Source organism: Episyrphus balteatus, chromosome 1 (assembly GCF_945859705.1).
Source record: "Episyrphus balteatus chromosome 1, idEpiBalt1.1, whole genome shotgun sequence".
Taxonomy (NCBI): Eukaryota; Metazoa; Arthropoda; class Insecta; order Diptera; family Syrphidae; genus Episyrphus; species Episyrphus balteatus.
In genome coordinates, this window is record NC_079134.1 from 29954804 (window position 1) to 29980589 (window position 25786).

Sequence of the window (25786 nt, forward strand, 5' to 3'; positions counted from 1 at the left end):
GCTTGTCAAAATTCTGTACGACAAAATTCTGTGGGGTCAAAATACTGTAATACCATATTTCTGTACGTCATTATACTGTAAATACAAAATTCTGTACGTCAAAATACTGTATCAACAAAATACTGACATGCAAAATTCTATACGGCAAAATACTGTATATCAAAATTCTGTAAAAATGCTGTAAAAAAATAACGATATTTTTTTACAGCATTTTTACAGAATTTTGATTTACAGAATTTTGATGTACAGAATTTTGAAATACAGTATTTTGACCAACCAGAATTTTGCTATACAGAATTTTGACTTTCAGAATTTTGTTCCTACAGCATTTTGCACATACAGAATTTTGACATACAGTATTTTGGCATACAGAATTTTGAATACAGAATTTTGCAACATACAGAATTTGGGTTGGGGTCGAAATTCTGTATGTTGCAAAATTCTGTATTCAAAATACTGTATATCAAAATACTGTATGTCAAAATTCTGTATGTCCAAAATGCTGTACGAGCAAAATTCTGAAAGTCAAAATTCTGTGTAGCAAAATTCTGGTTGGTCAAAATACTGTATATCAAAATTCTGTACATCAAAATTCTGTATATCAAAATTCTGTAAAAATTCTGTAAAAAAATATCGTTTTGATAATGTAAAAAAGTGCGCACGCACTTTTGTACATTATCAAAACGATATTTTTTTACAGCATTTTTACAGAATTTTGATATACAGTATTTTGCCGTACAGAATTTTACAAAATAGAATTTTGCAAGTCAGTATTTTGTTCATACAGTATTTTGCCGTACAGAATTTTGTATTTACAGTATAATGACATACAGAATTATGGTCTCACAGTATTTTGACCCTACAGAATTTTGTCGTACAGAATTTTGACAAGCAGAATTATGACCCGCTCCCACAGAATTTCGACCCCAACCCGTTTCATTTTAATTTTTTAAAGTCAATTATTTTCAAGTATTTCTTTTCTAAATACTACATATACACAATACTTTTTATAAATTGATACATTTCTTACAAACAAATTAAGTTTTGTTATTTTTTATACATTAATAAAAGTTGTCCCAAGAAAAATTACGCATAAAACCAACATTTCTTAAAGTATCAATATTTTAATCATTTAACGTACAAATTGTGCTGCAAGCAGTTTTTAAAGTTAATTTTATATAGATTTAACATTCCACGCTTATTTTTATGGATGAATATAATAAAATGTATGTAAGAAGCTAGTTTTAGTTTAATTTTTAAGTAGCGTACATCAATTAACCGTCATTCCGGGATCGCTTGTTGTGGGGTATAGGTAGTTAGATTGTATTTTAATTTTTTGGTGATATTATGATCAAAAATCGAGTCCACTACAATATACATAATCTCAAAAATATTTCGTTTTACTTTGTTACATAAAAAATAAAAATAAATTAAGGTCAAAACGTCATTTCCGGGAACGCTCTTAGAATCTGAATAAATAATGTAGTCTTACACTCATAATTTTGCATTTTTTAGGATTTTTTACTCCGTATCCTTTCTGAGTATAGCTGTAATATACACTTTTAAAAAAGTTACAAAAAAACAAAAGAAAAAAGTACTTATGCCCTAAGTGTGCATTATAAGCATTTTTTTTTGTAAAAATCGGTCTCTGCCCCAGGAAATAAAGTTATATTTGATTTATTTAAGACCTTCAATCTTAGTATAATAATATATCGTTCACATTGATACTATTTCTGGACCCCTAAAGTCGTTTTGAAGAGATCACCACCATTTCGAGGAACGTTTTTTTCTGGTACTAATTTTTGGGGTTTTGCGGTAAATTGAAAAATATACATTTTTGTGCTCTGCCCGTTCATCAACTGACAAATTATGGCTAAAGCGAACATTTGAGCATGATGAAATTTTTATCATAAAACAAAGTTGATTTTTTAAGAATTCGGTCATCGAAATTTCCCACCTCCATGATTTTGACCCATATAGGGTGTTTTTTTTTAGAACCGGAATGTAGGGACCATCGAACAAAAATTTGAAAGAGAAGAAGGCTCAACAGTAAAGTTGACATCTTCATCCTGGTAAAGCCAAAATGTTTATAGCACTTTTTTGTATACATTTTTACATAAATGAAAATGTGCAGGTGAATATTTTGCTATCTGCAAGTTGTTAGTATTGCTATTTGCAATTGCAAAACAATAAGCAAAACAATAAGCAAAACAATAAGCAAAACATTATTTCGCAAACCCGCAGAGATGATGAACTTGTTTATTCTTTTGCTTTGTGTCAGGTTGTCACTTATTATAGATGTAGGTACATATTGCAAAAACATCAAAAGCGGCAATATTAATTTATCAATCAATGAGTATTGACATAAATGACAATATTTTCATTAAGTTCTTGTTATTAGATCAACTGGAGGTGTCAGCAGACCGAAGAAGCTTTTATGTGAATACTGTGGTTTTAGAAAAGAAGTGTATACTTTCTTTTGTGAGTGAGTGCATTGTGATATATTTTTTTTATTTTCATTGGCAATTTTCAGTGTATTTTTGTTACCACGTAATTTTTGGTACATATAAGAATATTTGATAAATAATTTGAAAATTTGACATCAATGAGAGAATTCAATCACACTGAGGGAAAAAACAACTTAAAATCAACGAAAACCACGTTGATTCAACTATTTTTCGGAATGATTTTGCATTGAAGACGAAAATTTTAAAATTAAAGTAGAACATAGTTAGTTTAAAGTGGTTTACCGTTAAAAAACATCTTTAAATCAAAGTATTTTCAATTAAAAAAAAAGCATCAATTTATTAAAAAAAAAAAAAATGGACAGGCGCTGGGAACGAACCTAGAACTCTTGGGTTACTAGGCGAATGATTTACCAACGTGCTATCTCACTGTTGAAAATTAGAGATAAAATGCAACAAAAGCTGAAGTCCGACAAAAATAAAAAAAATTTCTTACGTTGTTTCAATTTTATTTTAAAGAAGTTTCATGTTAATTTTTTCAACATTAAATCAACGTTGAACATTTAACGTTGCGTTTTTTCCCTCAGTGTATGTACTTTTTCTTTTTCCAAACTCCGTATATTGACAACATCATCGTGCTTCATCTTTTTTTGAAGACTAGATTATGGTAATGTGAAGTTTTCCTTTTATTTTAGCATCAAAATAAGTTAAAAAGCGGGAGGCTTCAGCCAAATTTTGTACAAAATATAATGAATCAGGTCTATGATTATGGGTCAAAATCATGGACGTGAGAAATTGCGAGTTCAGAATTTTAAAAAATTCAACTTTGTTTTATAATAAAAATTTCTAGCTTGAATGTTCGCTATGCACATCATTTATTGATTTATAAACGGATGGATCACAAAAGGGGTATTCATAAATTAACCGCCAAACATTGGAGCTATAGTTGTAAATAAATGTTGCCAAAAATGGTGGTGATCTTTTTAAAACGACTGTAAAGAAGGGATCTAAAAATAGTATAGAATAGTTGAATGGTTACGGTGACCATATTTTTAAATTTCAAATAATGAACTAAAGCAAAATGTTAACTGAGTTTCAAACTTTTTTTTTTTTATTTCATAAAGTAACACAAAAACAAATCTTCCCGAAAACTCAAGTCAAATTTCACATTTTTTAAAATGTTGAAATTTTTGGTTGAAACTTAATGTTAACCTAGCTACTGTTGTGTGTTGTCCTCTGATTTTTTTCCCATAGTGTAAATTTCACAAAAAAAAAAAAAAGAGTTTTGAATGCTCGAATATTCGTCAAAAGCCTCAGGGTCACAAGGATTAACATCGTTTCAATTATTCATAATGTAAATTAGGGACATTTGGGTTTTTGCAGATTCAGAAAATTGGGAAAATAGAAAATAGCTACATATGACTTTATTTCGTTGGTCAAGAATCAATTTCTACACAAAACATCCGTTTTATGTATGTGATATAATGCCTAGTTTTAGTGGGCCGAACAACTTTTTTTTCGAATATCAAAGCGTAAAAGTACGGAAAAGCTGCAAATGGTAAAGACTAAGAAAGGTTTAAGAAATTGCCAAAATCAGTCCATATCTTCCAGTCACGCATTGGCCCTGAAGTTTGAAAAACTGGTATTCTTTTCAAAAAAATTTGACCACCCTAAGATCTTATTTTTTTTTAAATATAAAAGCTTAAGACAACTTTTATATGAGCTTAAAATTAAGTAGAAAAAAATGTTTGAAATTGGTTAACGACTTCCAGTTGCGCATGCTCTTCGAAATTTTTCGAAATACCCATGGCAAAAATTCTGTTTTTACGATATTTTTTTCATTTGTATAGATTATTTGATAAATTTTAACCAAATAAGAAGTAAAAATGAACTTGACCCAATCAGAATCAGTGAATGTAATGAACTTGCTGAAGTTTTTGACTATTTATCATTCTCCTCGCTGCACAGTGGTGCATTTGGTGCTTTATGGTGTCAAAAATCATTTCCACGGCCATTTTGGACGAAAAGTCATGTCATCATTTAGTAAACTGCAGCATATTAGTAAATACGAAAAAAAGTTCAAACTTTTTTTTCTTCAAAATAGTGGTTCCAAAATGGTGGACAAAATAATCGTTTATAAAGTTCGTTTTCAAAACTTCATTATGAGCTATAAATTAGCTAAATTGATGTCAGTAAGATGTTCGGTCTTGGATTAAAGAGTAACTGTTCATATTCAATTAACCAAATTAGTAAAAAGCGCTTTTAAAACTTTTAGTATGCTATTTCTTTGATTTTTTTTTTAAGCTAGCACAATTTTTGACATCTTCCCTATATAATTTCCATCCATATTATAAATTAGGTACCTACTCCTGAAGGAAAAGACCTGAATTATTTCTTTTCTCTTACTACAAATATTGAGAGTGTATGATTTTGATTTTATTTATGTTGTTAAGTGTTTCTGTTTTTATTTTTCAACCTTTCAACTTTCCCGGTTAATCAATATTCAGTCAACTGTAATGAGTGGAAGCAGAATCAAAAGATTATCTGCTTCAACTTTGTTAAAAATTTTTATAAACCCAATACAAGCACCCTTACAACTAGGAGTAAGATAAATTGTGAAATTTCTGAATGGAAAGGATTGGCGAGGTTTTTTTTTCAATGCAAATGGGGTCACACAAGAATGTGTAGGTATAATTTTTTTTTTATTTCACCATCAGTACTTGAGTTTATCCATAGTTTCGGTACACATTTCTTCAAAAAATGTTAACTTTTTTCTTTTGTTTTTGAATAAATAATTAAAAAAAAACACTCACATTATCATCACTTCCTTTGCAATAGGAATCTTCATCCTCAGCCACTGCCATCGACATTGCTGTGGTGTATCGCTTAATATGCTTGCACCTGCTGCTGCTGCTACTGCTACAATTTCTGCCACCTTCACTACTACTGCTGCTGCTGCTACTCCACTTGTTGGTGCAGATTGCACAAATTTTACTTAGAAACTTCGACAGGATGGCAATTATATTTTTTCAACTAACAATTTTTTTCCACAAAAAAAAAAATTAGAAATTATATTCACAAAAACAAGGACTATCACACTGTATAGAGGCACATGGAATAGAAATATAACAAACTTTGGAAATAGAGCATACACACACACATACGCAGGGGGATTTTTCAAAAGGATATTAATTTTTTTCCCCACAAAAGATTGAATAAAAAAAAACAAAACAAATAAACAAAAAAAAAGAAAATATGCTAAGGACTAAATTAGTCCTGGAACTTTGTACATATTTATTCCCGGATTAATGCACTGTTGTTGTTGTTCACTTTGAGAGAATTCACTGACTCAACATATCTACAGACTATACAAAAAATATAGGTAGGTATCTTATTGAAAACCTTTGTGTGCGCAGGGGGGTGTCGTACCCATTCAAGGACACGCCATCATCACCAACCGATAAGGATACGTTGTGGATCTATTACACGCGTTGCACATTCTGACCAGAATATCCATGATATAACGTTTCGCTGTGTTTAGGTAGATAGAGTATATTTTTGTTAACGGATTTCAAGGATTTTTATTTTATTTTAGAACCAAAAGAAAGGAGTGGAGGGATTTGGTCATTCATTTGCAAAAAAAAGGACTTTTGTGAAATTTTCAATATATATACTCTGTCACGAGAGAGAGATTGTCCATTCACATTTTTATTTTCATAAAAAAAAAAAAAAAAACAGGACAATTCACTGTAAGATTGCAACTCTCACAAAAAAAAAGAAAATATAGGTTGATAGGGTATATTTGACGAAAAGACTTAAAACCGTAAAGTCAAATTGCCGTTAAAATAAGTTAATACTTTAGTTCAACAAATTTAACACAGAAAAAATGTTTTCTTTGTTTATTTTCATTTTCTTTTTGTTGTTGTTGCCAAAAGTAGTTTATCTTTTGTGTTTTTTTTTTGTATTTCTCGTTCGTTCGTTCTTCAGTGTGTTTACGGTTTATATTCTCACGTCTGCGGTTCGTGGAAGAAAAAAGCACTTTGAGTTGGCCATCAAGTAGAAACATAGCCGAGAGCGGCAGCAGAGACGATGCTCAGAAAAACGTGTTTTTTTTTTCATGGTTTAAAGTTAGAAAAAGCTTTAAGTTTTTGATGTAGGTCTGGTTTGATTGGTGTTATTTTTGATTGGAGCTTTTTCGGACTTACAGTCAAGGTTGAAAGTTAGACGTATTGTTGGTTTTATGTTGCTTGTTGGAAATTAGATTCTGTTGGTAGTTTTTGTATTCAAGGTTAGCCTAATATAAAAAGGGGGGATACTTCTTTGTATCTGTTATTTTAGTATTGGGTATTTGTTTGTCGCTTTTTTGCAAATTTTAAAATCAGCTCATTAACTTCTTTCTAATTGGAATATTAACCTTTAGCTAAAAAAAAAATTAAATTAGAGGAATAAGTTGTATCAAAAGTAAATAATATGTATGTACTTTGTAGTTTTGCATAAAATAAATGGATATAAATCATTTTTATAAAAAAGTGTAGGTAGGTTCTGTATGTACAAATATCAAATAAAAAAAGAATTGCTTCCTCAAATCACTAAAAAACTTTTAAAATGTGTACAAAGAATCTTTAAGTAAAGTTTTTTTTTTTATAAAACTCAGAGCTGAAAATTAGTATGGATATCCGATTTATCAATTTTTGTTTCTATCTTCGTGATCTTTTTGAATAAATTAATTTGTTCTGAACAGGCTTATAGCCTTATTTGATAATATTTCGTCGACGTTTGACGTCATGTCTCTTAGAAAAATAGTTATAAGAAATTAACTTCTGATTTATTATTAAATGTTAACTTAAAATTTGTTATAGTTCGGTTAATAGGTTTGGGTGATTTCCCTGCAGTGGTAATTGAAATTGAAACTATTTTGTTGTCTTTTTATTTCTTTTAGGGCTAAAACTACCGGCACCTGACTTGTATTCAAAAGAGAAAAATTATTTTTTTTTTTAAAGGGGGTTTTACGATTTTGATAAAAAAAATAAAATATTTTTGAACTGTTACTATCAATATATTTCACACACCGCTTTTTCTTATTTCAGAATGTCTAATGAATGGCTACACCAATTTTAACCAAAATTTATCCTGTAGAAGTAAAATAAAAAAAAAATCAACTTTTATTTTTTTTTCTGAAAAATCAATTTTCTTTGAAACAAGTTGATGCTTTTTTGTTTGGAAATTTCGTTTTTTATGTTGATTAATTTATAATTTTATTTTTTTAATCTCTCCAACGATTTTAAATTTTGTACCTAAAATTTTTGTTTATATAAGAAATCAAATAGCTTACTTCGCTTCGTGGTCAAAATATTTTAAAAAGGTGTCCAAATAATTGTAATTTATATTTTTTACATAAAACTTAAAAAAGGGTTAAAAACAATGAAAGCGAGTTATTTTCATAAATTCTTGTTTTTGCGCTATACAAAAATTCAGCTTCATTAAAATTTAAATAATAAAATGCACGACTGGGGTCGCACGTACTTGCTCTTGCAGTTCAAAGCACTTTTATGTTATTCTACTTGTAGATTTTAAAAGCTGGATCTAAATTTTAAAAAAATTGATATTGGGGAAGAGCCGACATTTAGGGCAAAATTTTGTTAAATGAAAAAAATTTTTTTTTGTTATTTGACTTTTTTGAGAAAAATAAAAATGCAGTTTTATTGCCACTGCTTTAAATATTACGTATACAAAGTTTAATCAAAATCGTTAGAGCCGTTTTCGAGAAATTCGTAATATCGTAATTGTTTGTATGGGAGGTATACGTTCTAAACGAGATATTAAAAAAAAACAAAAAAAAACCAACTTTCAGAATTCCATAAAAATCATCTATACCAAATTTGAAGAAAATCCATCCACCCGTTTAGGCTGTGGAAATGTGTACGGATGGACGCACAGACGCACGGACGGAATTGTGGGACCCACTTTTTCGGAATTCTCCATCATCGTAATGTTGGTTTTGATTAAAACCTCAATTTTTTTTTTCTACACGAAACCAATACCTGCCCTATAGAGCAAGTAAAAAATTACACGGTGTAACACTCAAAATATACGCGGGCGGAGACCTATCAGGTTTTGTAGAGCTAGTCGCACTGAATACGAAACGGTATTTGAAAATCCCCTAACACCCCCAAAATCTGGAGTTACGGGCAAAAAACGGTTTTTTGGACCTTCACCCATTGAAAAAATTCTAGCTTCGACATATTCTTACCCATTTTCGATTTTTTTACAGTTTCTGATAGAAGATAAATATACCTTTTTAACAATGTATAAAACATGTAACTCGGTTAAACCACTTAGAATTTATAAGATGTCAAAGTTCAAAAATTCAATTTTTTTTGTCATTTGCCGAACTTCGGCATCAATTTAAAGTATATGTTTTCAAAACAACATGCTATTTAAAAAATATATTCTAAAACTATATCTATTTCCCAATTGATCGAGGTATTTTTTATGAAAATCACTTCAAAATTGGCTTAGAAAAAAAAATTTTTCGATTTCAACCCAGATACAGAAATTCGAACTTTTAGGTATAGAACAAAAACCTTGTTTCGGCACGTAGTAGGATAAGTTGGGCGCCAGGATTTGGTGAAGGGTTTTTGTAGAGGAGCTCAATACAAACATTTTTTTCTTTGGGAGGGGGGGTCTATCTCCCCCCGTTTAGGTGGGAGGGGCATTTTTCTAAAAAAAAATTATCAAAATAAAAAAAAAAATATTAAAAAACAACGGCAACACTTACAGTAATAAATGATACCATTTCCAAAAGGCAAAATTGTGCATTTGATTCTAAAAAATACCTCTATCAATTGGGAAATGATATAGTTTTAGAATATATTTTTTAAATAGCATGTTGTTTTGAAAACATATACTTTAAATTGATGCCGAAGTTCGGCAAATGACAAAAAAAATTGAATTTTTGAACTTTGACATCTTAAAAATTCTAAGTGGTTTAACCGAGTTACATGTTTTATACATTGTTAAAAAGGTATATTTATCTTCTATCAGAAACTGTAAAAAAATCGAAAATGGGTAAAAAATTGTCGAAGCTAGAATTTTTTCAATGGGTGAAGGTCCAAAAAACCGTTTTTTGCCCGTAACTCCAGATTTTGGGGGTGTTAGGGGATTTTCAAATACCGTTTCGTATTCAGTGCGACTAGCTCTACAAAACCTGATAGGTCTCCGCCCGCGTATATTTTAAAACCTCATTTTTGTAACACCGTGTTATCTTTCGGAAAGGTTGAAAGGTCCTGAAGAGTTAATATGTAAGCAGTCCGTTTTAAGGTTAGGAACATTCATATCGCTTCTAACGTTCCCAGAAATTTTGAAATTCTTGAGTTTATAAATTTCGGGTTTTTAACCAAAGCACTTTCGGAATGCTTTTATGTCTTATCTTCAAAAACCATATTTGTTGAATTGACGAATGTAGAATTTTTGCAAAAGAAATACCTAATATTTTATACAAGAATTCAATTCCAGAAACCCTTAAAAAGTAATACATAGGTTAGGTTAGGTTAGGTAGAAATGGCTGTCAGGAAAACAACTGACACACTTAGACCATTTATTGGTCCGTTGTGATACCATGATTTTGTGAGGAAATTCCTCACTAATTAAACCAGTTGGAGCTTTTAATAAAGCGGTGAAGGTTGAAGATGTCAGTATTGATTAGTTCACTGGTATCTTCTAAGAAATATTTTTCCAGGTATTTTTTACTTCTACTGGAAAGGGCAGGACATGAGCAGAGAAGATGTTGGATTGTTTCTTCTTCTTCCTCATCAACGCAACTTCTACAGAAGTCGTTAGAGATTACGCCAAGTCTTATGGCGTGTCTACCTATGAGACAGTGTCCTGTTAAGACACCTATTACAGAGCTGATATGCAATCTGCTTAGAGACAACAAATTTTTTGAACGTTTTGGATCTAGCCTAGGCCAGATCTGCTTGGTCGTTTGGCAAGTTATAATGTTTGACCATCGTATGTTTGTTGCCTCTATAGCTTCTTGCTTCAGCATGAGTTTGCACGTTGCGATTGGTATACCAATATTTGCCTTATTGGGTAAAATTGGTATTAGAGTTCCATTTCTGGCGAGTTCGTCTGCTTCACAGTTTCCCAGAATATCTCTGTGACCCGGCACCCAGAAAAGGTGAATGTTAAACTGTTCTGACATCTCCATGAGAGATGATCGACAGTCGCGGGCAGTAACGGAGTTTGAAAGTAATACATAGTGTAATTATTTTTGTTTTAGGGTTTTGGCACTATTTCAAGAGAGAAATGGTTGCAATTATTTTCCACCAAAAGGAGATGCTTATTCTTCAAATCGTTTAAGATAATATAGAGCAAGTTTGGGTAATGATGGGGACCTATTTTGTTCCTTGAAACATCTTTTGAAGTGAAAACTTCTTTAGTATCGTAGTGATTTGAAACAAGATGAAACGAAAACGCGACACGACTTCAACTTGTTATAACTTTTTTGTTTTAATAGGTAGATGAATGAAATTTGTACTGTAGATAGGTAATTAAATAAATTATAATTGTACAAAATTTCAATTAATTTCATATTCAAAATTAACATAACTTTTTATTTGATATATCACACATAACGGTACGTGCTCTACAAAGCTACACATTTTTAAATTGAAAAACTTGAAAAATACCTCAAAACACTTGTGGAGATCTGTTGACGATGACCAGCTTGAAAATTCGACATAGTTGGCTTTAAAAAATTCTTATTTTTTTTTCTAGGCATGGTAAAAATATGATTCATACGTCATATAAAAGGTGATGATTCAGATAATATAAAATTTACAATAGGTTGTCATTTAAAAAAATATACTTAATGGGGTTAAAAGAGAAAAAAGATTGATTTTTTTGCTTTTTTGATGAAAAGTGATTTGGTTTAAAAAAAATAAGCTCTTTTTGTAGATGTTGTATAGACATGGACGATATAAATATTTTGAGCTGAAACAATAAGCTTACAGATGATATAAAATTAATATAGGTTGTCATATAAAAAACATGTATTTAAAGGAGATAGAATAAAAAGTAGGTAGATTTTTTCTTTTTTTTTTAAGAAACATTTTTTTTAAGGTTTCACTTCTACCACGTGTGAATTGCACACATGAATTTTTTTTTTATAATAAAATAAACTCCTTCAGCCTAAAAATCGTTAAGGTGGCCACAGATTAGCTTAGAATAATGAAGTTTAATAATGAAGTGAAAATTAATAAAGGAATGACTTGAACTTAATTTTAAAAGAAATGTTGAATTACAGACAAAGCAAAACAATTACATAAATTCACTAAATCAAGAATTTTATATAATGAATACGCTTTAGAAGTTCAATCACCTTACTTGTTGTTGAGAAATGTAATGGTTTATATCATTGTATACTTAATTGGTTCTTTGATTAAAATGTACAAAAGTTAATTTTAAGTATGATGATATGGAATTTTGCTATCAAAAATTTGATTTTTTTCTAGATGCGAAAATAAAATCACGATTTGCAATTTTTATCATGGAAATAATATGTTAAAATTCTTTTGTTTGGTAGGTACCTACTTAGAACAATCATGCAGCTTTAAATAAGAATTTTTTATCAACAAATTTATCAATTTCACCGTTGGTTGTCTTAGATAGACGGTCTTTGGTTATCTCCACAATGATTTTATATCTTATTTTTTTTTTTAACACAAAAAAAAATAAATTTCTTCCAGATAAGAGACAAAATATTTAACTGTCAAACAAAAAATATGTTTTTTTTAGAAAAATAATAACATGACTGAAAACATCAATTTAAATGTCATTAAATTAATGCATAACTGAAGTCTATTTGAATTTCTTCCTCTTTGTTTTCTATTTATTTATTATATTTTATTTAAAGCATAAAAATATTATTTTTATAACAAAAAGTTTCTTCTATCGAAATATTTTATTAAATATGGTCACTATGGCGTATGAGTAACATTTCTCACAACTCAACAACTGAAACTGATGTTATAGAAATGTCTATAGCTGAAATTTTTTCTCAAGGTCGATGTTCTATGAACATAATTTTGTATTTAAGATGTAAATATTGTTATGAAATAAATCTCAACTATTATGGAATACCGAGCTAAAATTTTAAAATTTTGATTTCATCCGGACAATCGATCTTATAAAATTTTTCTTTTATATTTAATCGCTGAATTTTTAACGTCTGTAGCACAACTTTTTTCATCACTTTACCGGCAGCTCGTGAGTTAATCGAAAAAGCTTTTAATTTCAATTCAGATTCTCACCAACTTGTGACATTTAGTTTATATATTCGAATATCAACATTTTTTATCCCTCTAAAACCTATTTCAATTATTTCTCAAGTCTCACAGTATTTAGATGTACAGATGAAAAAAAAAATTAGATGACAGATATAAATTTGTCGCATGAGAATAATGAATCAGTCAGGTGATTCAGGCAAAATAAAAAGAATCAAATAAAAATAGCTAGACATGAAATAGATGTTTATGTTTTTTTTTTCCTCTTGAAAGCTCTCAACAACAAAATAAGCGATGATGATGACGCTATGATACAATTTTTCTTTTTGATGACTAACAACGATGACGACATAAGAGTTCTTCTTTTTTTGTATTTAATGGTCATTGTTGTCTTGTTTTGTTCGTTCATGTCATACATTTCGACGACATTTAATTATCTACATTCGTTGATTAACCGTACGTTCAAAAAAATTGCATTAAATCAAGTTGTTATTATATTATTATTATTTGTTCTTTTAATAGAATGAGAGGGGTAGAATGCTGATTGTGGGGGATAACTTGACTGATTTCTATAATGATGATGATTACCACTATTGTAAAACATTTAGTTCTGAAATTTCTATTTTGTTTTTAATAAAGACTTTTGTTTCAAAATACGAGTACTTCATACTCTCTTATAATAAAAATATTTTCGATTTTTTGGAATTAATAGATCCCAATGATAGAATTTTTTAAATCATTACTAAGGATGAATTCCCAAAAATCCCATTTGTGAAAAAAAAGTAATACAAGTACAAGGTAAAAAGTTTAGAATATCGGTTTTCTTATGACTTATTCATGAGGAATGTATCAACAGGTCGAGGAAAGAAAAAAATCTTAGGGGACTGTTTGATCTATTCCCTCCATTTTGCCAGATTTGACAGTTTTCTAAAAAATTGACTTAATTTGCAAATAATTTTTTTTAATAATATTTTATACTTCGAAATGATGTCTGTAAATTTTTAATGAAATTGACTTATGCTTTGATGAATATATGAACTTAAGAAATATGTCAATTTTTGAAAAACGGCAACGCCATATTTCCGTTCTCCGCATTTTTCGAGAGCCGTTTTCGAGAAATTTGCAATACCTCGAAAACGTTATATGGGAGATATGCCTTAAAATGGAGATAGTAAAAAAATAAAAAAAAAAACGAGTCTAGGGAATTATGTAAAAATCATCTGTACCAAGTTTCAAGCAAATCCATCCATCCGTTTAGGCCCTAGCTCGATGTACAGATGGACGTACAGACGCACAGAAGCACAGACGCACAGACCGACGGACGCACGGACGGCATGACGAAAACCACTTTTTTGATCTTCTCCATCATCGTAATGTTGGTTTTGATTAAAACCTCGATTTTTTTTTCTACACGAAACCAATACTTGCCCTATAGAGAAAGTAAAAAACTAGAAGTATTTTTGTTTTTTTTTTTTTATTTTATTTAATTAAGTAGGTACCTACCTTTTTAGTTTTCAAAAATCAATACTAAATAAAAACATCTTGAGGTGCGCATAAATTGGTTAATATTTTTGAATACATTTTAGCTAGGATTAATTTTGGAAAGAGTTTTTTATCGGAGGTAAAATTTAACTCTTTCTGCATCAAGGCCTTGATTAACAAATATTTTTTTTAAATGTTTAAGTTTCAATCAAATTATCAACTTAAGCTAAGTATACAGTTCTTCGAGCAAAAAAAAAAAAAAACAATGCATTTCTTATGGGAGAGATTTTTTTAGATTTTTCCAAAAAAAAAAATATTTTTTAACTCACCACAGCTGTAGACCAAAACCGAAAAAAAAAATTATATTCACCACGATTTGTTTTTGCGGAAAAAAACTGTCAACTGTCATCTGTTTACCACAGATATTTTTTTTCAAGAAAAAATTTTGATGATGGATACGAAACTGAAACAAAATTTGAAGAAAATTATTAAACACAAAATTTTGGGGAGTACAAAAAAAAATTATATTAAATTTTTAAAATTAAAAATTTTAAATTTCTTAAAATTTAATTAATATCTGTTTCCATTATTTCGACTATTAATTAAGGTAAAAAAATAGGCCTTGTCAATTCATTAAAAAAGAATAGGTATTGTATTTATTTTCATAAAATTGATTGGCTTTAAAAAGTTCAAGGTTTTTTTTTTTGTTGTTACTCGATTTCAAAAATTGAAAATGGTAACAGATTTGATAACAAATGGGTTTCTTATTTAAGTTTTGGGAAAAAGTGTTAAATTAATTTACACTTAATTGCTTTTCGCGATAGATTTCTGTGTAAATATTATGGTTTATTTTTTTTTTAATTAACCAAGACTAAGCGATTTTTCAAATGATGTTACCGTAACTTTTACCAGTGAGACAGGACAGGTCACGAGAACCATTTTTTTCATGATTTTTATGTTTTGTATTCGGTTTTATTTCGGTGTTGTTTAAGAAATGGCGTAATCTACAACAAAATTGTGTATCACAAAGTTATAGAGCATTTTGATTCGTTGAAATAGCATAAAAGCTGAGCTGTACAAATTTTAAAATATACACTCAAACTTACGTGTAATTTGTATGGGAAATCTTCAAACGCTTGGGGTAAAAGTAATAATTATTTTAATTTTGAGAATATATTTTTTTTATGTTTCCAACAAAATTTTAAAATAAGAGTAGAAAAATAAAGGGGTCTCCAAAACAAAGGATCCTGCTATAAATGTATAGATACAAGTTTCTGAATTTTCAAAAAAAAAAAAAAAAAAAAAAATGGCACACGGTTAAAAATTGTTTCTTACTTTTTAAGTCAACCTTTGCAATTAGGCCTTTTTTCAATAAAAAAAATAATTTTTTATTATTTCGATTTTCTTACACAGTTTTTTAATAAAATTAAACTGTATAAAAACCGTAAAACAAAATTTAAGTCATTTTAAAAAAGAAATACATTTTTTTGTGTCTGGATTTAAGGTTATCGCTATCTGAAAAAGTACATATATAAAATTATTTTGGTTCAGAATAATGCATTTGGTAACCTTTTTTCTGATAAAAACATAATGAATTTGCACAATTTGAAAAAAAAAATCATAAGAATCTTTAAAATCAATTTTTCATAAAAAAAAGTAAAAAAACTTCATAAAAAGATGTAAAATGCTAGCAATGTCTAGACAAATAACACTTATGCATTTTTCAGACCTATACAAAAATTGCGTGGCCGAACGAGAAAAACATGCAAGCTTTTGCAAAGAAAATTCACATTATAGAGTCTAAAAATTTTCGAAATTCACATTATAGAGATGACAATGAAAATTTTTGCTGATTCACATTTTAGAGAAATTCGCATTATCGGCAATTCACATTATCGAGGGACTACTGTATTTCAATAAATTTTTTTATTAGACTTAAAAATGTAATACACTCAAAGTATTAAATTTAAATAAAATTTTGGTGTTGTCTCATAATGTAACCCAAATTTTGGTAGAATCTTCACCAAAAATTTTGACAGTGTAGGTACCTACGTATGTCCATAAAATTGAAATATTAATCAACATAATTATAAAAAAAATGTTTCATAGAAAATCAGTAATCCGTTTTCATCAAATTGATTTTTTTCAACAATACCTTTAGATTTTTTTTTTTTTAAATTAAAAATATTTTTTTTTTTTTTTGAAAATTTGTCTTAATTTTGATATTAAGTTTACTACAAATTTTTTTTTTCAAAACTTTGAATTAGTCGAGTCAAATTAAACATAAAATTTGTAAATTCTCGGAATCCAGGGAAAGTCACTGCATCTGAAAAACGAGTATTGGGCTGCATTACTAAAAGGTCAAATAAGAAAGTTAAAAAAAAAAAATTTCACCGCTCTCGATTACAATACTTTTTATGGACCGTTTACTGTCATTCCGTATGCAAGCGTCAATCGGAATTGCTGTCTTATTTTAGGTTTTGCTCAAACTTTGTAGGGATGTTCTCTAGGACTGCAAGGAAGCAAATCCATGATGATTTAATTTTAAGTTGCGTGGTTTCCCCGCTACCCGCATTCGAACTTTTTCAGAAGGTCATTTTTATGTTATTATAGCTTTGCGTCTAATAAAAATATCTTTTTGAGTAAAACGGCATTTTAAAGCTTAAAAATAGTAATATTTGAATATATATTGAAAAATTACTCAATAATTATCCCTAAATTAAAAATAATTTTTGAAAAACTGGTCATTTTGCTGATTTTTCATGGTTTTTGGCTGGCTCCAGAACCTTGGATATTATATGTACGGGGCTTATACTTACCAAATATTAAAAAAGGATATTTTTCAACAAAATAAATCTAAAATGAACTCGATAGCTGTACTCCTTATGCAAAAATTTTAAGTTCAAAATATTGAGTATTTTAAATAAGGTAATTTTTATACTGTCATTTTCCACGATTTGACTAAAGGAAGAAATGTGAAACTTACAGTGTGTTAAGTAAAGACTACGAACTAAATATACTATAAGTTTCATGCTTCTATCTTATGTCAAACATAGTGCAATCATAGCATTAAGTAGGAGTTATTTTGGCATTTTAGCATTTTTGCGAATTTTCAAACAAGCGGTACACTAAGAAGATGTGAAAATAACACAATTTTTATTTTCAATACTTACCTAAGGTTAAAAGTTTCAACTTAACACACTGTAAGTTTCATGTTTCTATCTTTAGTCAAATTGTAAAAAATCATAGTATACAAAAATATTTTTTCAAAAAACTCAAAACTTTGAGCTTAAAATTTTTGCAGTAGGAGTATAGCTATAGAGTTGATTTAGGATTTATTTTGTTGAAAAATATCTGTTTTTAATATTTGGTAAGTATAAGCCCCGTACATATAATATCCAAGGTTCTGCAGCCAGTCAAAAACCATGAAAATTCAGCAAAATTACAAGTTTTACAAAAATTATTTTTAATTTAGGGATAATTATTACGTAATTTTTAAATATATATTCAAAAATAACTATTTTTAAGCTTTAAAATGTCGTTTCAAACAAAAAGATATCTTTATTAGACGCAAAGCTATAATAACATAAAAATGACCTTCTGAAAAAGTTCGAATGCGGGTAGCGGGGAAACCACGCAACTTAAAATTAAATCATCATGGATTTGCTTCCTTGCAGTCCTAGAGAACATCCCTACAAAGTTTGAGCAAAATGTAAAATGAGACAGCAATTCCGATTGACGCTTGCATACGGAATGACAGTAAACGGTCCATAAAAACTGTTGTAATCGAGAGCGGTGAAATTTTTTTTTTTAACTTTCTTATTTGACCTTTTAGTAATGCAGCCCTATACTCGTTTTTCAGATGCATCGACTTTCCCTGGATTCCGAGGTATAAAGCTAATTTGACTCCACTAAATTTGAAAACAAGTTTTCAAAAACTGATTTTTTGTATACCTACCTATCGATTTTTTTCATTTTTAGCAATTTTTAATGAAAATTGTTCTAAAAAACACGATCATTCTTTTTCGAATCTAAAATCGAATTGTTTATTTAGTAACTCCACTCTAACATAATCAATAATAATAACCTGTGAACTAGGGTGGTCCATTTTTTCGGATGTTACATTTTCGTTGTTCCCCACTAAAAAACGTGTTACATATGTATTTTGTATTACATACGTGAAATATCAGCTTTTTAGCTGAGGTGGAACTGGGCGCTCAAGAAGCTCAAAGTTTTTGCTTTGATGCTTTTCTAGGCAGGAGCCCCTATCTAATTAAAAAAAATAATATTTTTTAAATTTATCTGGTGAAGTTATTTGGGGTTTAATATAATTTTTCACGATATGCCCTCCTTTTTTTTTAAACCGTAAGTAACTTGATATTTTTGACAAATGAATTTTGTTTATTTAAATCTTCTGTTAATGTTTATTTTTTGCAAAAAAAAAATTAATAAATAAAAAATGATTAACTTAACACGAAAGAAAATGAGGAATTTGTTTACTTGTCGGGAACTTGTGGACTAATCATTTTTAAGCCGAATTCCAACTCCAAAACAAGTGGCAATTACGATTTCATAAGATAATAAGTGCTACAAAATCTGATATTCAAAGCTAATAAGCGCCCTCTTCCCATGACTTAAGAGGGCTGGAACTTTCAGCATAGGTATGTTGGTATTGATGTGTCTACCAAAATAAAAGATGGCGAACTAATGATTTATTATGGTTTATTTTTTTTTGCCACATCACTTCTAAAAGGTATATTCGATAGAATGTTAAGTTCTAAAAATGATACCCTAAAATATTTTTTTTTCAAGAATCTAATTTATATTGAAGTGGCAACCATGGTTACATAGTTGATATAGAATATCGTGCAGAACCATAAACCGTGTAATAATAGCATTTTCACAATGATTAGTTCCTTATGTTGCGATTTGCTCGAAGTTGGCTGAACACAAATTTGTTATGAACCATTCGCCAAATGACTCGACTCACTTAATTGTAGCTAATGTACGTATACATTTGCTAGACCGCATAGTTTAGCCAATAATAATTTATTTATTAACTTGGCTGATATTGATGAATGTAAACAATTTCAATAAAAATCTATTTTTGAAATGAGAAATTTATCTAAATTTTAATTTCCGCGCAATTAACAGACATTACGTAGAGCCCATCACTAATCTAGAACATTTTAAAGCGGATATTATTTTCTACAATAAATTTGTTGTTGTTGTGAATTGAATGCAGTGGAATATTTAGAAATGCACTTTGGTAAAATGATTTTTGTGTTTAAATTTAGATGTAAGCAAAAGTGTATTTACTTTTGAGATTGTTTTCTTTTTAAATTTCAATTTTCTTTATCTGTGGGTGGGTTTGTGTATTATCTGGAAGTAAGAAAATTTGAATTTAATTAATTTTCATTGAACAAAGTGGCCTTGGTTACTTGGGTGTCGGGTGGGCGGACAATTTTTTTGATATTATTTAGAGGTTGAGGTTAAGGGTGAATGACAAACGTGATTGAACTATTTGATTGGCGCCTATTTTTATAATTTTTTTTTTCATGCCAAAGTTAAATGAGTATTAAATGAGATTTTCCATTCATGCAGGAAATAATTAAATAAAATTTAAGTTCATGTGAGTCTAATTGTATTTAATGAGGTTCAATAATAGAAATGAAGGTGTCATGACTTTTGAGGTTTGGTTTTTAATAGGCACATTACATGGGATATGGAGAGTAGATATTTCAGTTAATTACTTTCACTTAAGGTATCAACCTACCTAGTAGTTAATTTATGGTAATTGTATTTTTTTATTCTTTACAGTTTAAGGAGAATGTTATAGTTAGAGGAGTGGTTTACGTCGGTACTTTGGATCAAAAATGTAGTTAACAAAAATTAAAAAATGTACAAATATAGCTTCCCATTTTAAATTCAACACATAATTAAATTGTTTATCTTCAAAACATTTCTAAATAATGTACCTAGTATAGAGCAAAAATAGCTGCTTAAGATCAACATATGAACTTTTGTCATTCATGCAATTATTTATTTGTATAAAATAACAATAGGTACTAAATAGTGCATTTTACACATTTATATTTCTATAGTTCTATCCAGTGTTGTGCCGGTTGTTGCATCGTGTTTTTTACAGGGTTTTTACTTGTAAAAAAACTTCAAAATGACATGTAAAAAACTCATTCATTAAAATAAATGAAATTTTTTTAGAAAACCAAAACAAAAGCGTCTTTTTATGCTTTTTTTTTTTAACTATTTGAAGGGAAAGAAAAACACACTACAATTTTTGTACTATGGTTACTTATTTAATTTCATCAAATTCATTAAAATAAATGTGAATTAATTTCCACGACATTTTAATGTCAATGAATTTGCAGCAAATTTTAATTTTGGGCAATTTGGGTTGATGAAACGGGCAAATTTAATAACCTCAAAGCTAATTTGGAAAGCTAGACGCGTTTTATTTCAGTCGTGGTTCTAAAAACATCACAGTTTTCAATTAGTCCACTTTTTCGCTTAAAATTATGACGTTCTTCAATGCTCTCCCTGACACGTTTCTTAGAAGAAAGTTAAAGTTGTTTGTTAATTTGTCAGAATTTTCGTGCAGAAAAATACATACAAATAATATAAAGAGAGAACATAATCCATTTTCTGAAAGGTTTGCCAAAAAAATTTGTATTGGATTTGAAGAGCACAAAATTCAACACTTCAAAGTTTATTGTTTGTGGAACGGGAATTTTACAGTATGTTTTCACTAGAGCCTAAATGAGATAATTTCACAATTTAGTTCATTATGAATGTCAAATCGTTAAGGAAATTTCTTTCACATGTGATTATTTGCGAAATTATCTCATTTGGGTTCTAGAAAAAACAGACCATTAATGACTTTTGAAATATTATGTCGTTCGAGTGGTTAGCTGTCAAAATGAATGCGTTTTTTAAGTATTTTACCATTTCTGACAGTTTTTTTTTTACCGTTTTATACCATTTTTTTTTTTACATTTTTTACACTTTTTATACATTATTTACCATTTTTACGGTTTTTACACAAAAAATGTAAAAAACAGTTTTTTTACACGAAATCGCCTATCAGTTTCTATCATGAAGGCGAATCTAGTATTAGTTCATATCACTTTTTTGAGGTGGCGCTCAGTGTATTTATATTTAGGTATTTCATAAAAATTTTGATTTTTAAAGTCACCCACAGAGTTCCTAAGATCGTTTCTATTCATGATAGTACTATGGAAATATACAATTGAGCAAATAAGTGAGAAATGTTTAGCAACAGCTGATTTATTTATTTGCACTAATATAAAATGAATACAAAATAAAATGCACGACTGGGTCGCACCTACTTGTTCCTGCCGTTCAAATCACTTTTATATTAGTTAACTTTTAGACTATCTCTGTACCTATACATTTTAAAGAAATTCGATGTCTATACGCCGACATGGAGGACAAATTTTTTTCAATGAAAATTGTTTTTTGTTATGTATTTCACTTTTTTTCAAAAAAAAAAAAAAAATAAAAATGCAGTTTCCTTGAAATCGCTTTGAAAGTTAAATGCAAAGTTTAATCAAAATCGTTTGAGCCATTTTCAAGAAATTTGAAATAGTGTATAGGAGGTAGGTCTACGTCAAGATAACTAACGCAGGCAGGCATTTATCAAGTTATTTGAATCAATAATTGTTTTTGAAATAATCGATTTCAAATTCAAAATTTGGGAAATAAAAAATGCATTGCAAACTATTTTTGTCAAAGACTATGGATTTCAACATAAAATTTATTGATAAAATAAACTGCTTTAAATGATTTCATGACTTCTAGTTTTTGAGAAAATTTCAAAATAGGAAAATTGCTTTTTCATTAAGTTTTTATTTATTTGGCAGTTTTTGATAACTTTGATTTGAACAGTGCCCATCACCACAATTTAAACTTTGAGCGTTTACAAAAAAAAAAAAAAAAAAGAGTGTGTGTACACATGTACACGCGACTGAAGTTATACTTCTCATTCAGTATATGTAAATGAATTTCATTTGATATTTTTAATTTCTATTATTAAATTAATTAATCCACACTTCGTTTTTTTACATTTTTATCAAGTGAACAATAAATTAATTCTTTCATCCTCCTTGCGTCCATGTAGTTTTCAATTTATTCTGTGAAATTTACTTATGTTGTGATATGGAACTTGCAGGGTTGCTACAAAGCTCAAAAGTGAGCTGAGCTGCTTTTTAAAGCTCACAGCTCAGCTTAAATTTTGAGCTAGCTCACTTTTGAGCTATGTACCATAGCTCAGCTCATTTGAGCTGAAAGTGAGCTGAGCTGATGGTTGAGCTGAGCTGAGCTGTTGGGTGAGCTAAGGTAAAGTGATCTTATAGCTGTGATGGGTGAGAGGATACATTGATTTTTATTTGGAAAGTATAATGAAATATGAAGATATTTTAAACTTTTATAAAACACCATAGCTTAAGATGTTTGGTTCTAGTTATTAATGGAATTATTTTAACACATGGATATTTTTATAAATAAAACAGATAATTTTTCGTGATCTTTTCTCTTGGTTTTTTTAAAAGTAAAAATATTTCTATTTTTTTAGTAAAATATTTCTTTTTTTATCATAAAAAAAATGTCGGTATAATCCGGTTTTTCGACTTTTTTCAAAATTCCGAGAAAATCGCGTTTGAAAGTTGGGGTAAAATTTTTTTTCGAAAAATCCCCGAATCTTTGAACGCTCCTGGAAGCTAAACCGCTTGAGAGCAATTTTTGGGAGTGATGCCAAATGATAGCTTGTGCCATGGGCCTACGCTTTGCACATTTTCAGATTTTTAAAAAATCGCCTTCCATGTTAAACCGCCACATCATGCCTATTTTTTCAGAATCGTGCTTATTTTTTTTTTACTTTTAAGTTCTCCCGGTTTGAGAACGCCTGGACCTACAGGGATGGGAGTTGTACCCAAATGTAGGTTAGAGTCCCCGCTACCTTTTGGCATCTAAAAAATTTTTTTCATTTTCTTCAAAATTCCGAGATATAGGCGTTGGAAGTTGGGGCGCTCACTTTCAGCTCAGCTCAAATGAGCTAAGCTATGGTACCTAGCTCAAATTTGAGCTGAGCTGAAATGTGAGCTTTTTGCAACCCTTGCAACTTGCCACATGGAAATTACCACATGCAACTTGCCACATGCAACTTGCCACATGCAGCTTGCCACATGCAACTTGCCACACGCAACTTGCCACATGCAACTTGCCACATGCAACTTGCCACATGCAGCTTGCCACATGCAACTTGCCACACGCAACTTGCCACATACAACTTGCCACATGCAACTTGCCACATGAAACATGTAACTTGCAACGTGTTGTGTGTTTTATGTTTGCCGTACTGCGGCGAACATTTTTAAATACTAAAGTACTGCCTACTCTAAAGGTGAAACGACAGCCCTGCTACCCAGGGTGATCGCGTCATAATCCCTTTGACATTCTTGTCAAAAAGTAAATTTTCATACTCACCCTCCCATAAGAAGTATAACTTCAAAAAATAATACAAGATCTCCCTTGTACGTTCTATGAAGAAGAGGGAAGTAAGTAAGTCCCCAGAAACTAGGTCTGAGAGACTTGGTTCTCACTCAGTTTTCATGATTAAAAGCCACCATTAGGCAGGCGCCAATTTCAACTGCTGTCCTAAATCAATACTTGCCCCTTACATTCATACAAAATATTTGGTAAAAGTATAGTGCATAAATGAGCCATTATATTTGACAGTGATATAAATCCATTAAGGGGTAATAACACCTTGTAAACCACGAAATCGAGCGTCATATTCATCAGCGTATAAAACAAAGAAGAAATATTATTTTCTTTTGGTGTTTGTTTAGTTTAATTAAGTATATTAATAGGTAACAGAATAGGCTAATGTTGAATTTTTTAATGATGTGAAGTTTTTTAAATGGCGGTGTAGTTCAGGATGATAGTAAAATCCTATGCTCCTATGAAATTTTGTGTGGAGCTTAAAAATACTATTCTCTAGTGAAGTACGTAGGATTTTTTTGAAATATTAATTTTTAAAGAAATGGCATTAGTTTGAAAAAATTATTTCATTCCAAAAACAAAATTGGTTGAAAAAAGACCATAAAATCGTTAAATTTTAATGAAATTACCCAAGATGAGTCCCCCAGTACTCATTTTTTTTTTTTAAATTAAATTGAATCAAAATAAGCCCTAAACCTTATGTGTCAAAATATTTTCTTTTTAAAGTTTTACTATCAAACGAAAGTTTCAAAATGGAATATGAAAAACCATATAAGTACGGGATGTCTGTTAAAATTTCAAATTGGCATGATCGAATGTTGTCCTACCCTCTTGATAATTCCAACCCTCAGGTTAACAATTTAATACCACATTTTTCTAATGTTGAGTTTTTTTTTTATCAAAAAATAGAGCCGAGGAGCATCACATTATCGAACTTTTGTGGACTCGAATCTTCAATCAATCCCAAAAACGACAACTCAAGAGCAATTGGAATCCGGAATAATAAGCAATTGTGAATTTCGACAAGTTGCAAAGGCTGAAATAAATTTTGTGTCCTATCCTATGAACGAGTAAGAGTAAAAAAGGAGAACCATTTTTTTTTTTTCAACAAAGTGCTAGGAAGAATCTTCTTCACTAAACTCAGGAGAACGAAATTTAAACTGGAAAAAAAAATTGTTCAAGAACTATACAAACAACATTAATTATATGATGAAATTTTTTTTTCAGTTTTCGCTTTGACAACTATGGACCAAAAGAACCTCAAATTATCATCCCTAGCAGCACAACTTATCGAGAAGTCTTCAAAGCACCAAAACCTTTAATTGAGAAAAAAGATTGTTGTGAAAAAGTCTTGGATCCACTTCTTAATAGAATTCCGAAAAATGATTTTGAGATGCTTCCTTCATCAACAAATAAATTTATGGATGACCATTTGGTGAAACCCCATGAAGGAAGAAAGAAAATCAATTTTCTTCGACAATTGCGGTAGTATTTAACTCAATTTTATTTTGATGGTGACTTCTTATAAGTGTATTATTTTCAGAAACTCTACACACATTTTACCTTGAAATTCAAAATCTTTAAATAAATTTTATTTTTGAAAATAACGATTTTTTTTCTAAAAAAAGCTTTAGTGGAGCTTTTTTAGTGGAGAAATTATTAAACACTTTTTTAAAGCATAATGCTTACATTATGGAGAGCTTTTGGACTGCTGAATAAGTTTGAACTTTGAAAGCATCAGATATTTCAAAATTATTTAGATAGGTGGCGCTAGTATGAAATTGAATTCAAATTAAAGCACTCTGTAACGGAAAGCAGGCGAAATTGGTAATGTTCACTGTGGTGTATACGTTATTTTTAAAACAAAAAAACATGAAGGCGCTAGTACAATTACATACTTAGGAGTTAGGAAATAGTCACCCTCATTGCGATTTACAATATACATATTAGTTTTGGTACTTGATAAAAATTTAATTTTTAATCTTAAAAGCATAATATAAGTACAACTTTGTA

The 25786-nt window shown here is 29.6% G+C and overlaps 2 protein-coding genes across 3 annotated transcripts in view; one reads left to right on the forward strand and one right to left on the reverse strand.

Moving 5' to 3' along the window:
• Window positions 1–6493, reverse strand: part of LOC129905601 (phosphatidylcholine:ceramide cholinephosphotransferase 1-like) — an 82435-nt gene extending 75942 nt beyond the window's left edge. Inside the window, exon 1 of the mRNA XM_055981126.1 lies at window positions 5279–6493. Within this exon, the coding sequence (XP_055837101.1) occupies window positions 5279–5335 (57 nt within the window). The 5' untranslated portion in view covers window positions 5336–6493. The remainder of the gene's footprint in view (window positions 1–5278) is intronic.
• The window catches only part of LOC129905602 (uncharacterized), a 494765-nt gene extending 469341 nt beyond the window's left edge, over window positions 1–25424 (forward strand). For both annotated transcript variants that reach the window (XM_055981127.1, XM_055981128.1), the window contains exons 2-5: window positions 24510–24624; window positions 24683–24843; window positions 25001–25258; window positions 25317–25424. In XM_055981127.1, coding sequence (XP_055837102.1) covers window positions 24526–24624; window positions 24683–24843; window positions 25001–25258; window positions 25317–25341 — 543 coding nt within the window. In that variant the 5' untranslated portion in view covers window positions 24510–24525 and the 3' untranslated portion in view covers window positions 25342–25424. The remainder of the gene's footprint in view (window positions 1–24509; window positions 24625–24682; window positions 24844–25000; window positions 25259–25316) is intronic.
• The last annotated feature ends 362 nt before the right edge of the window (window positions 25425–25786 follow it).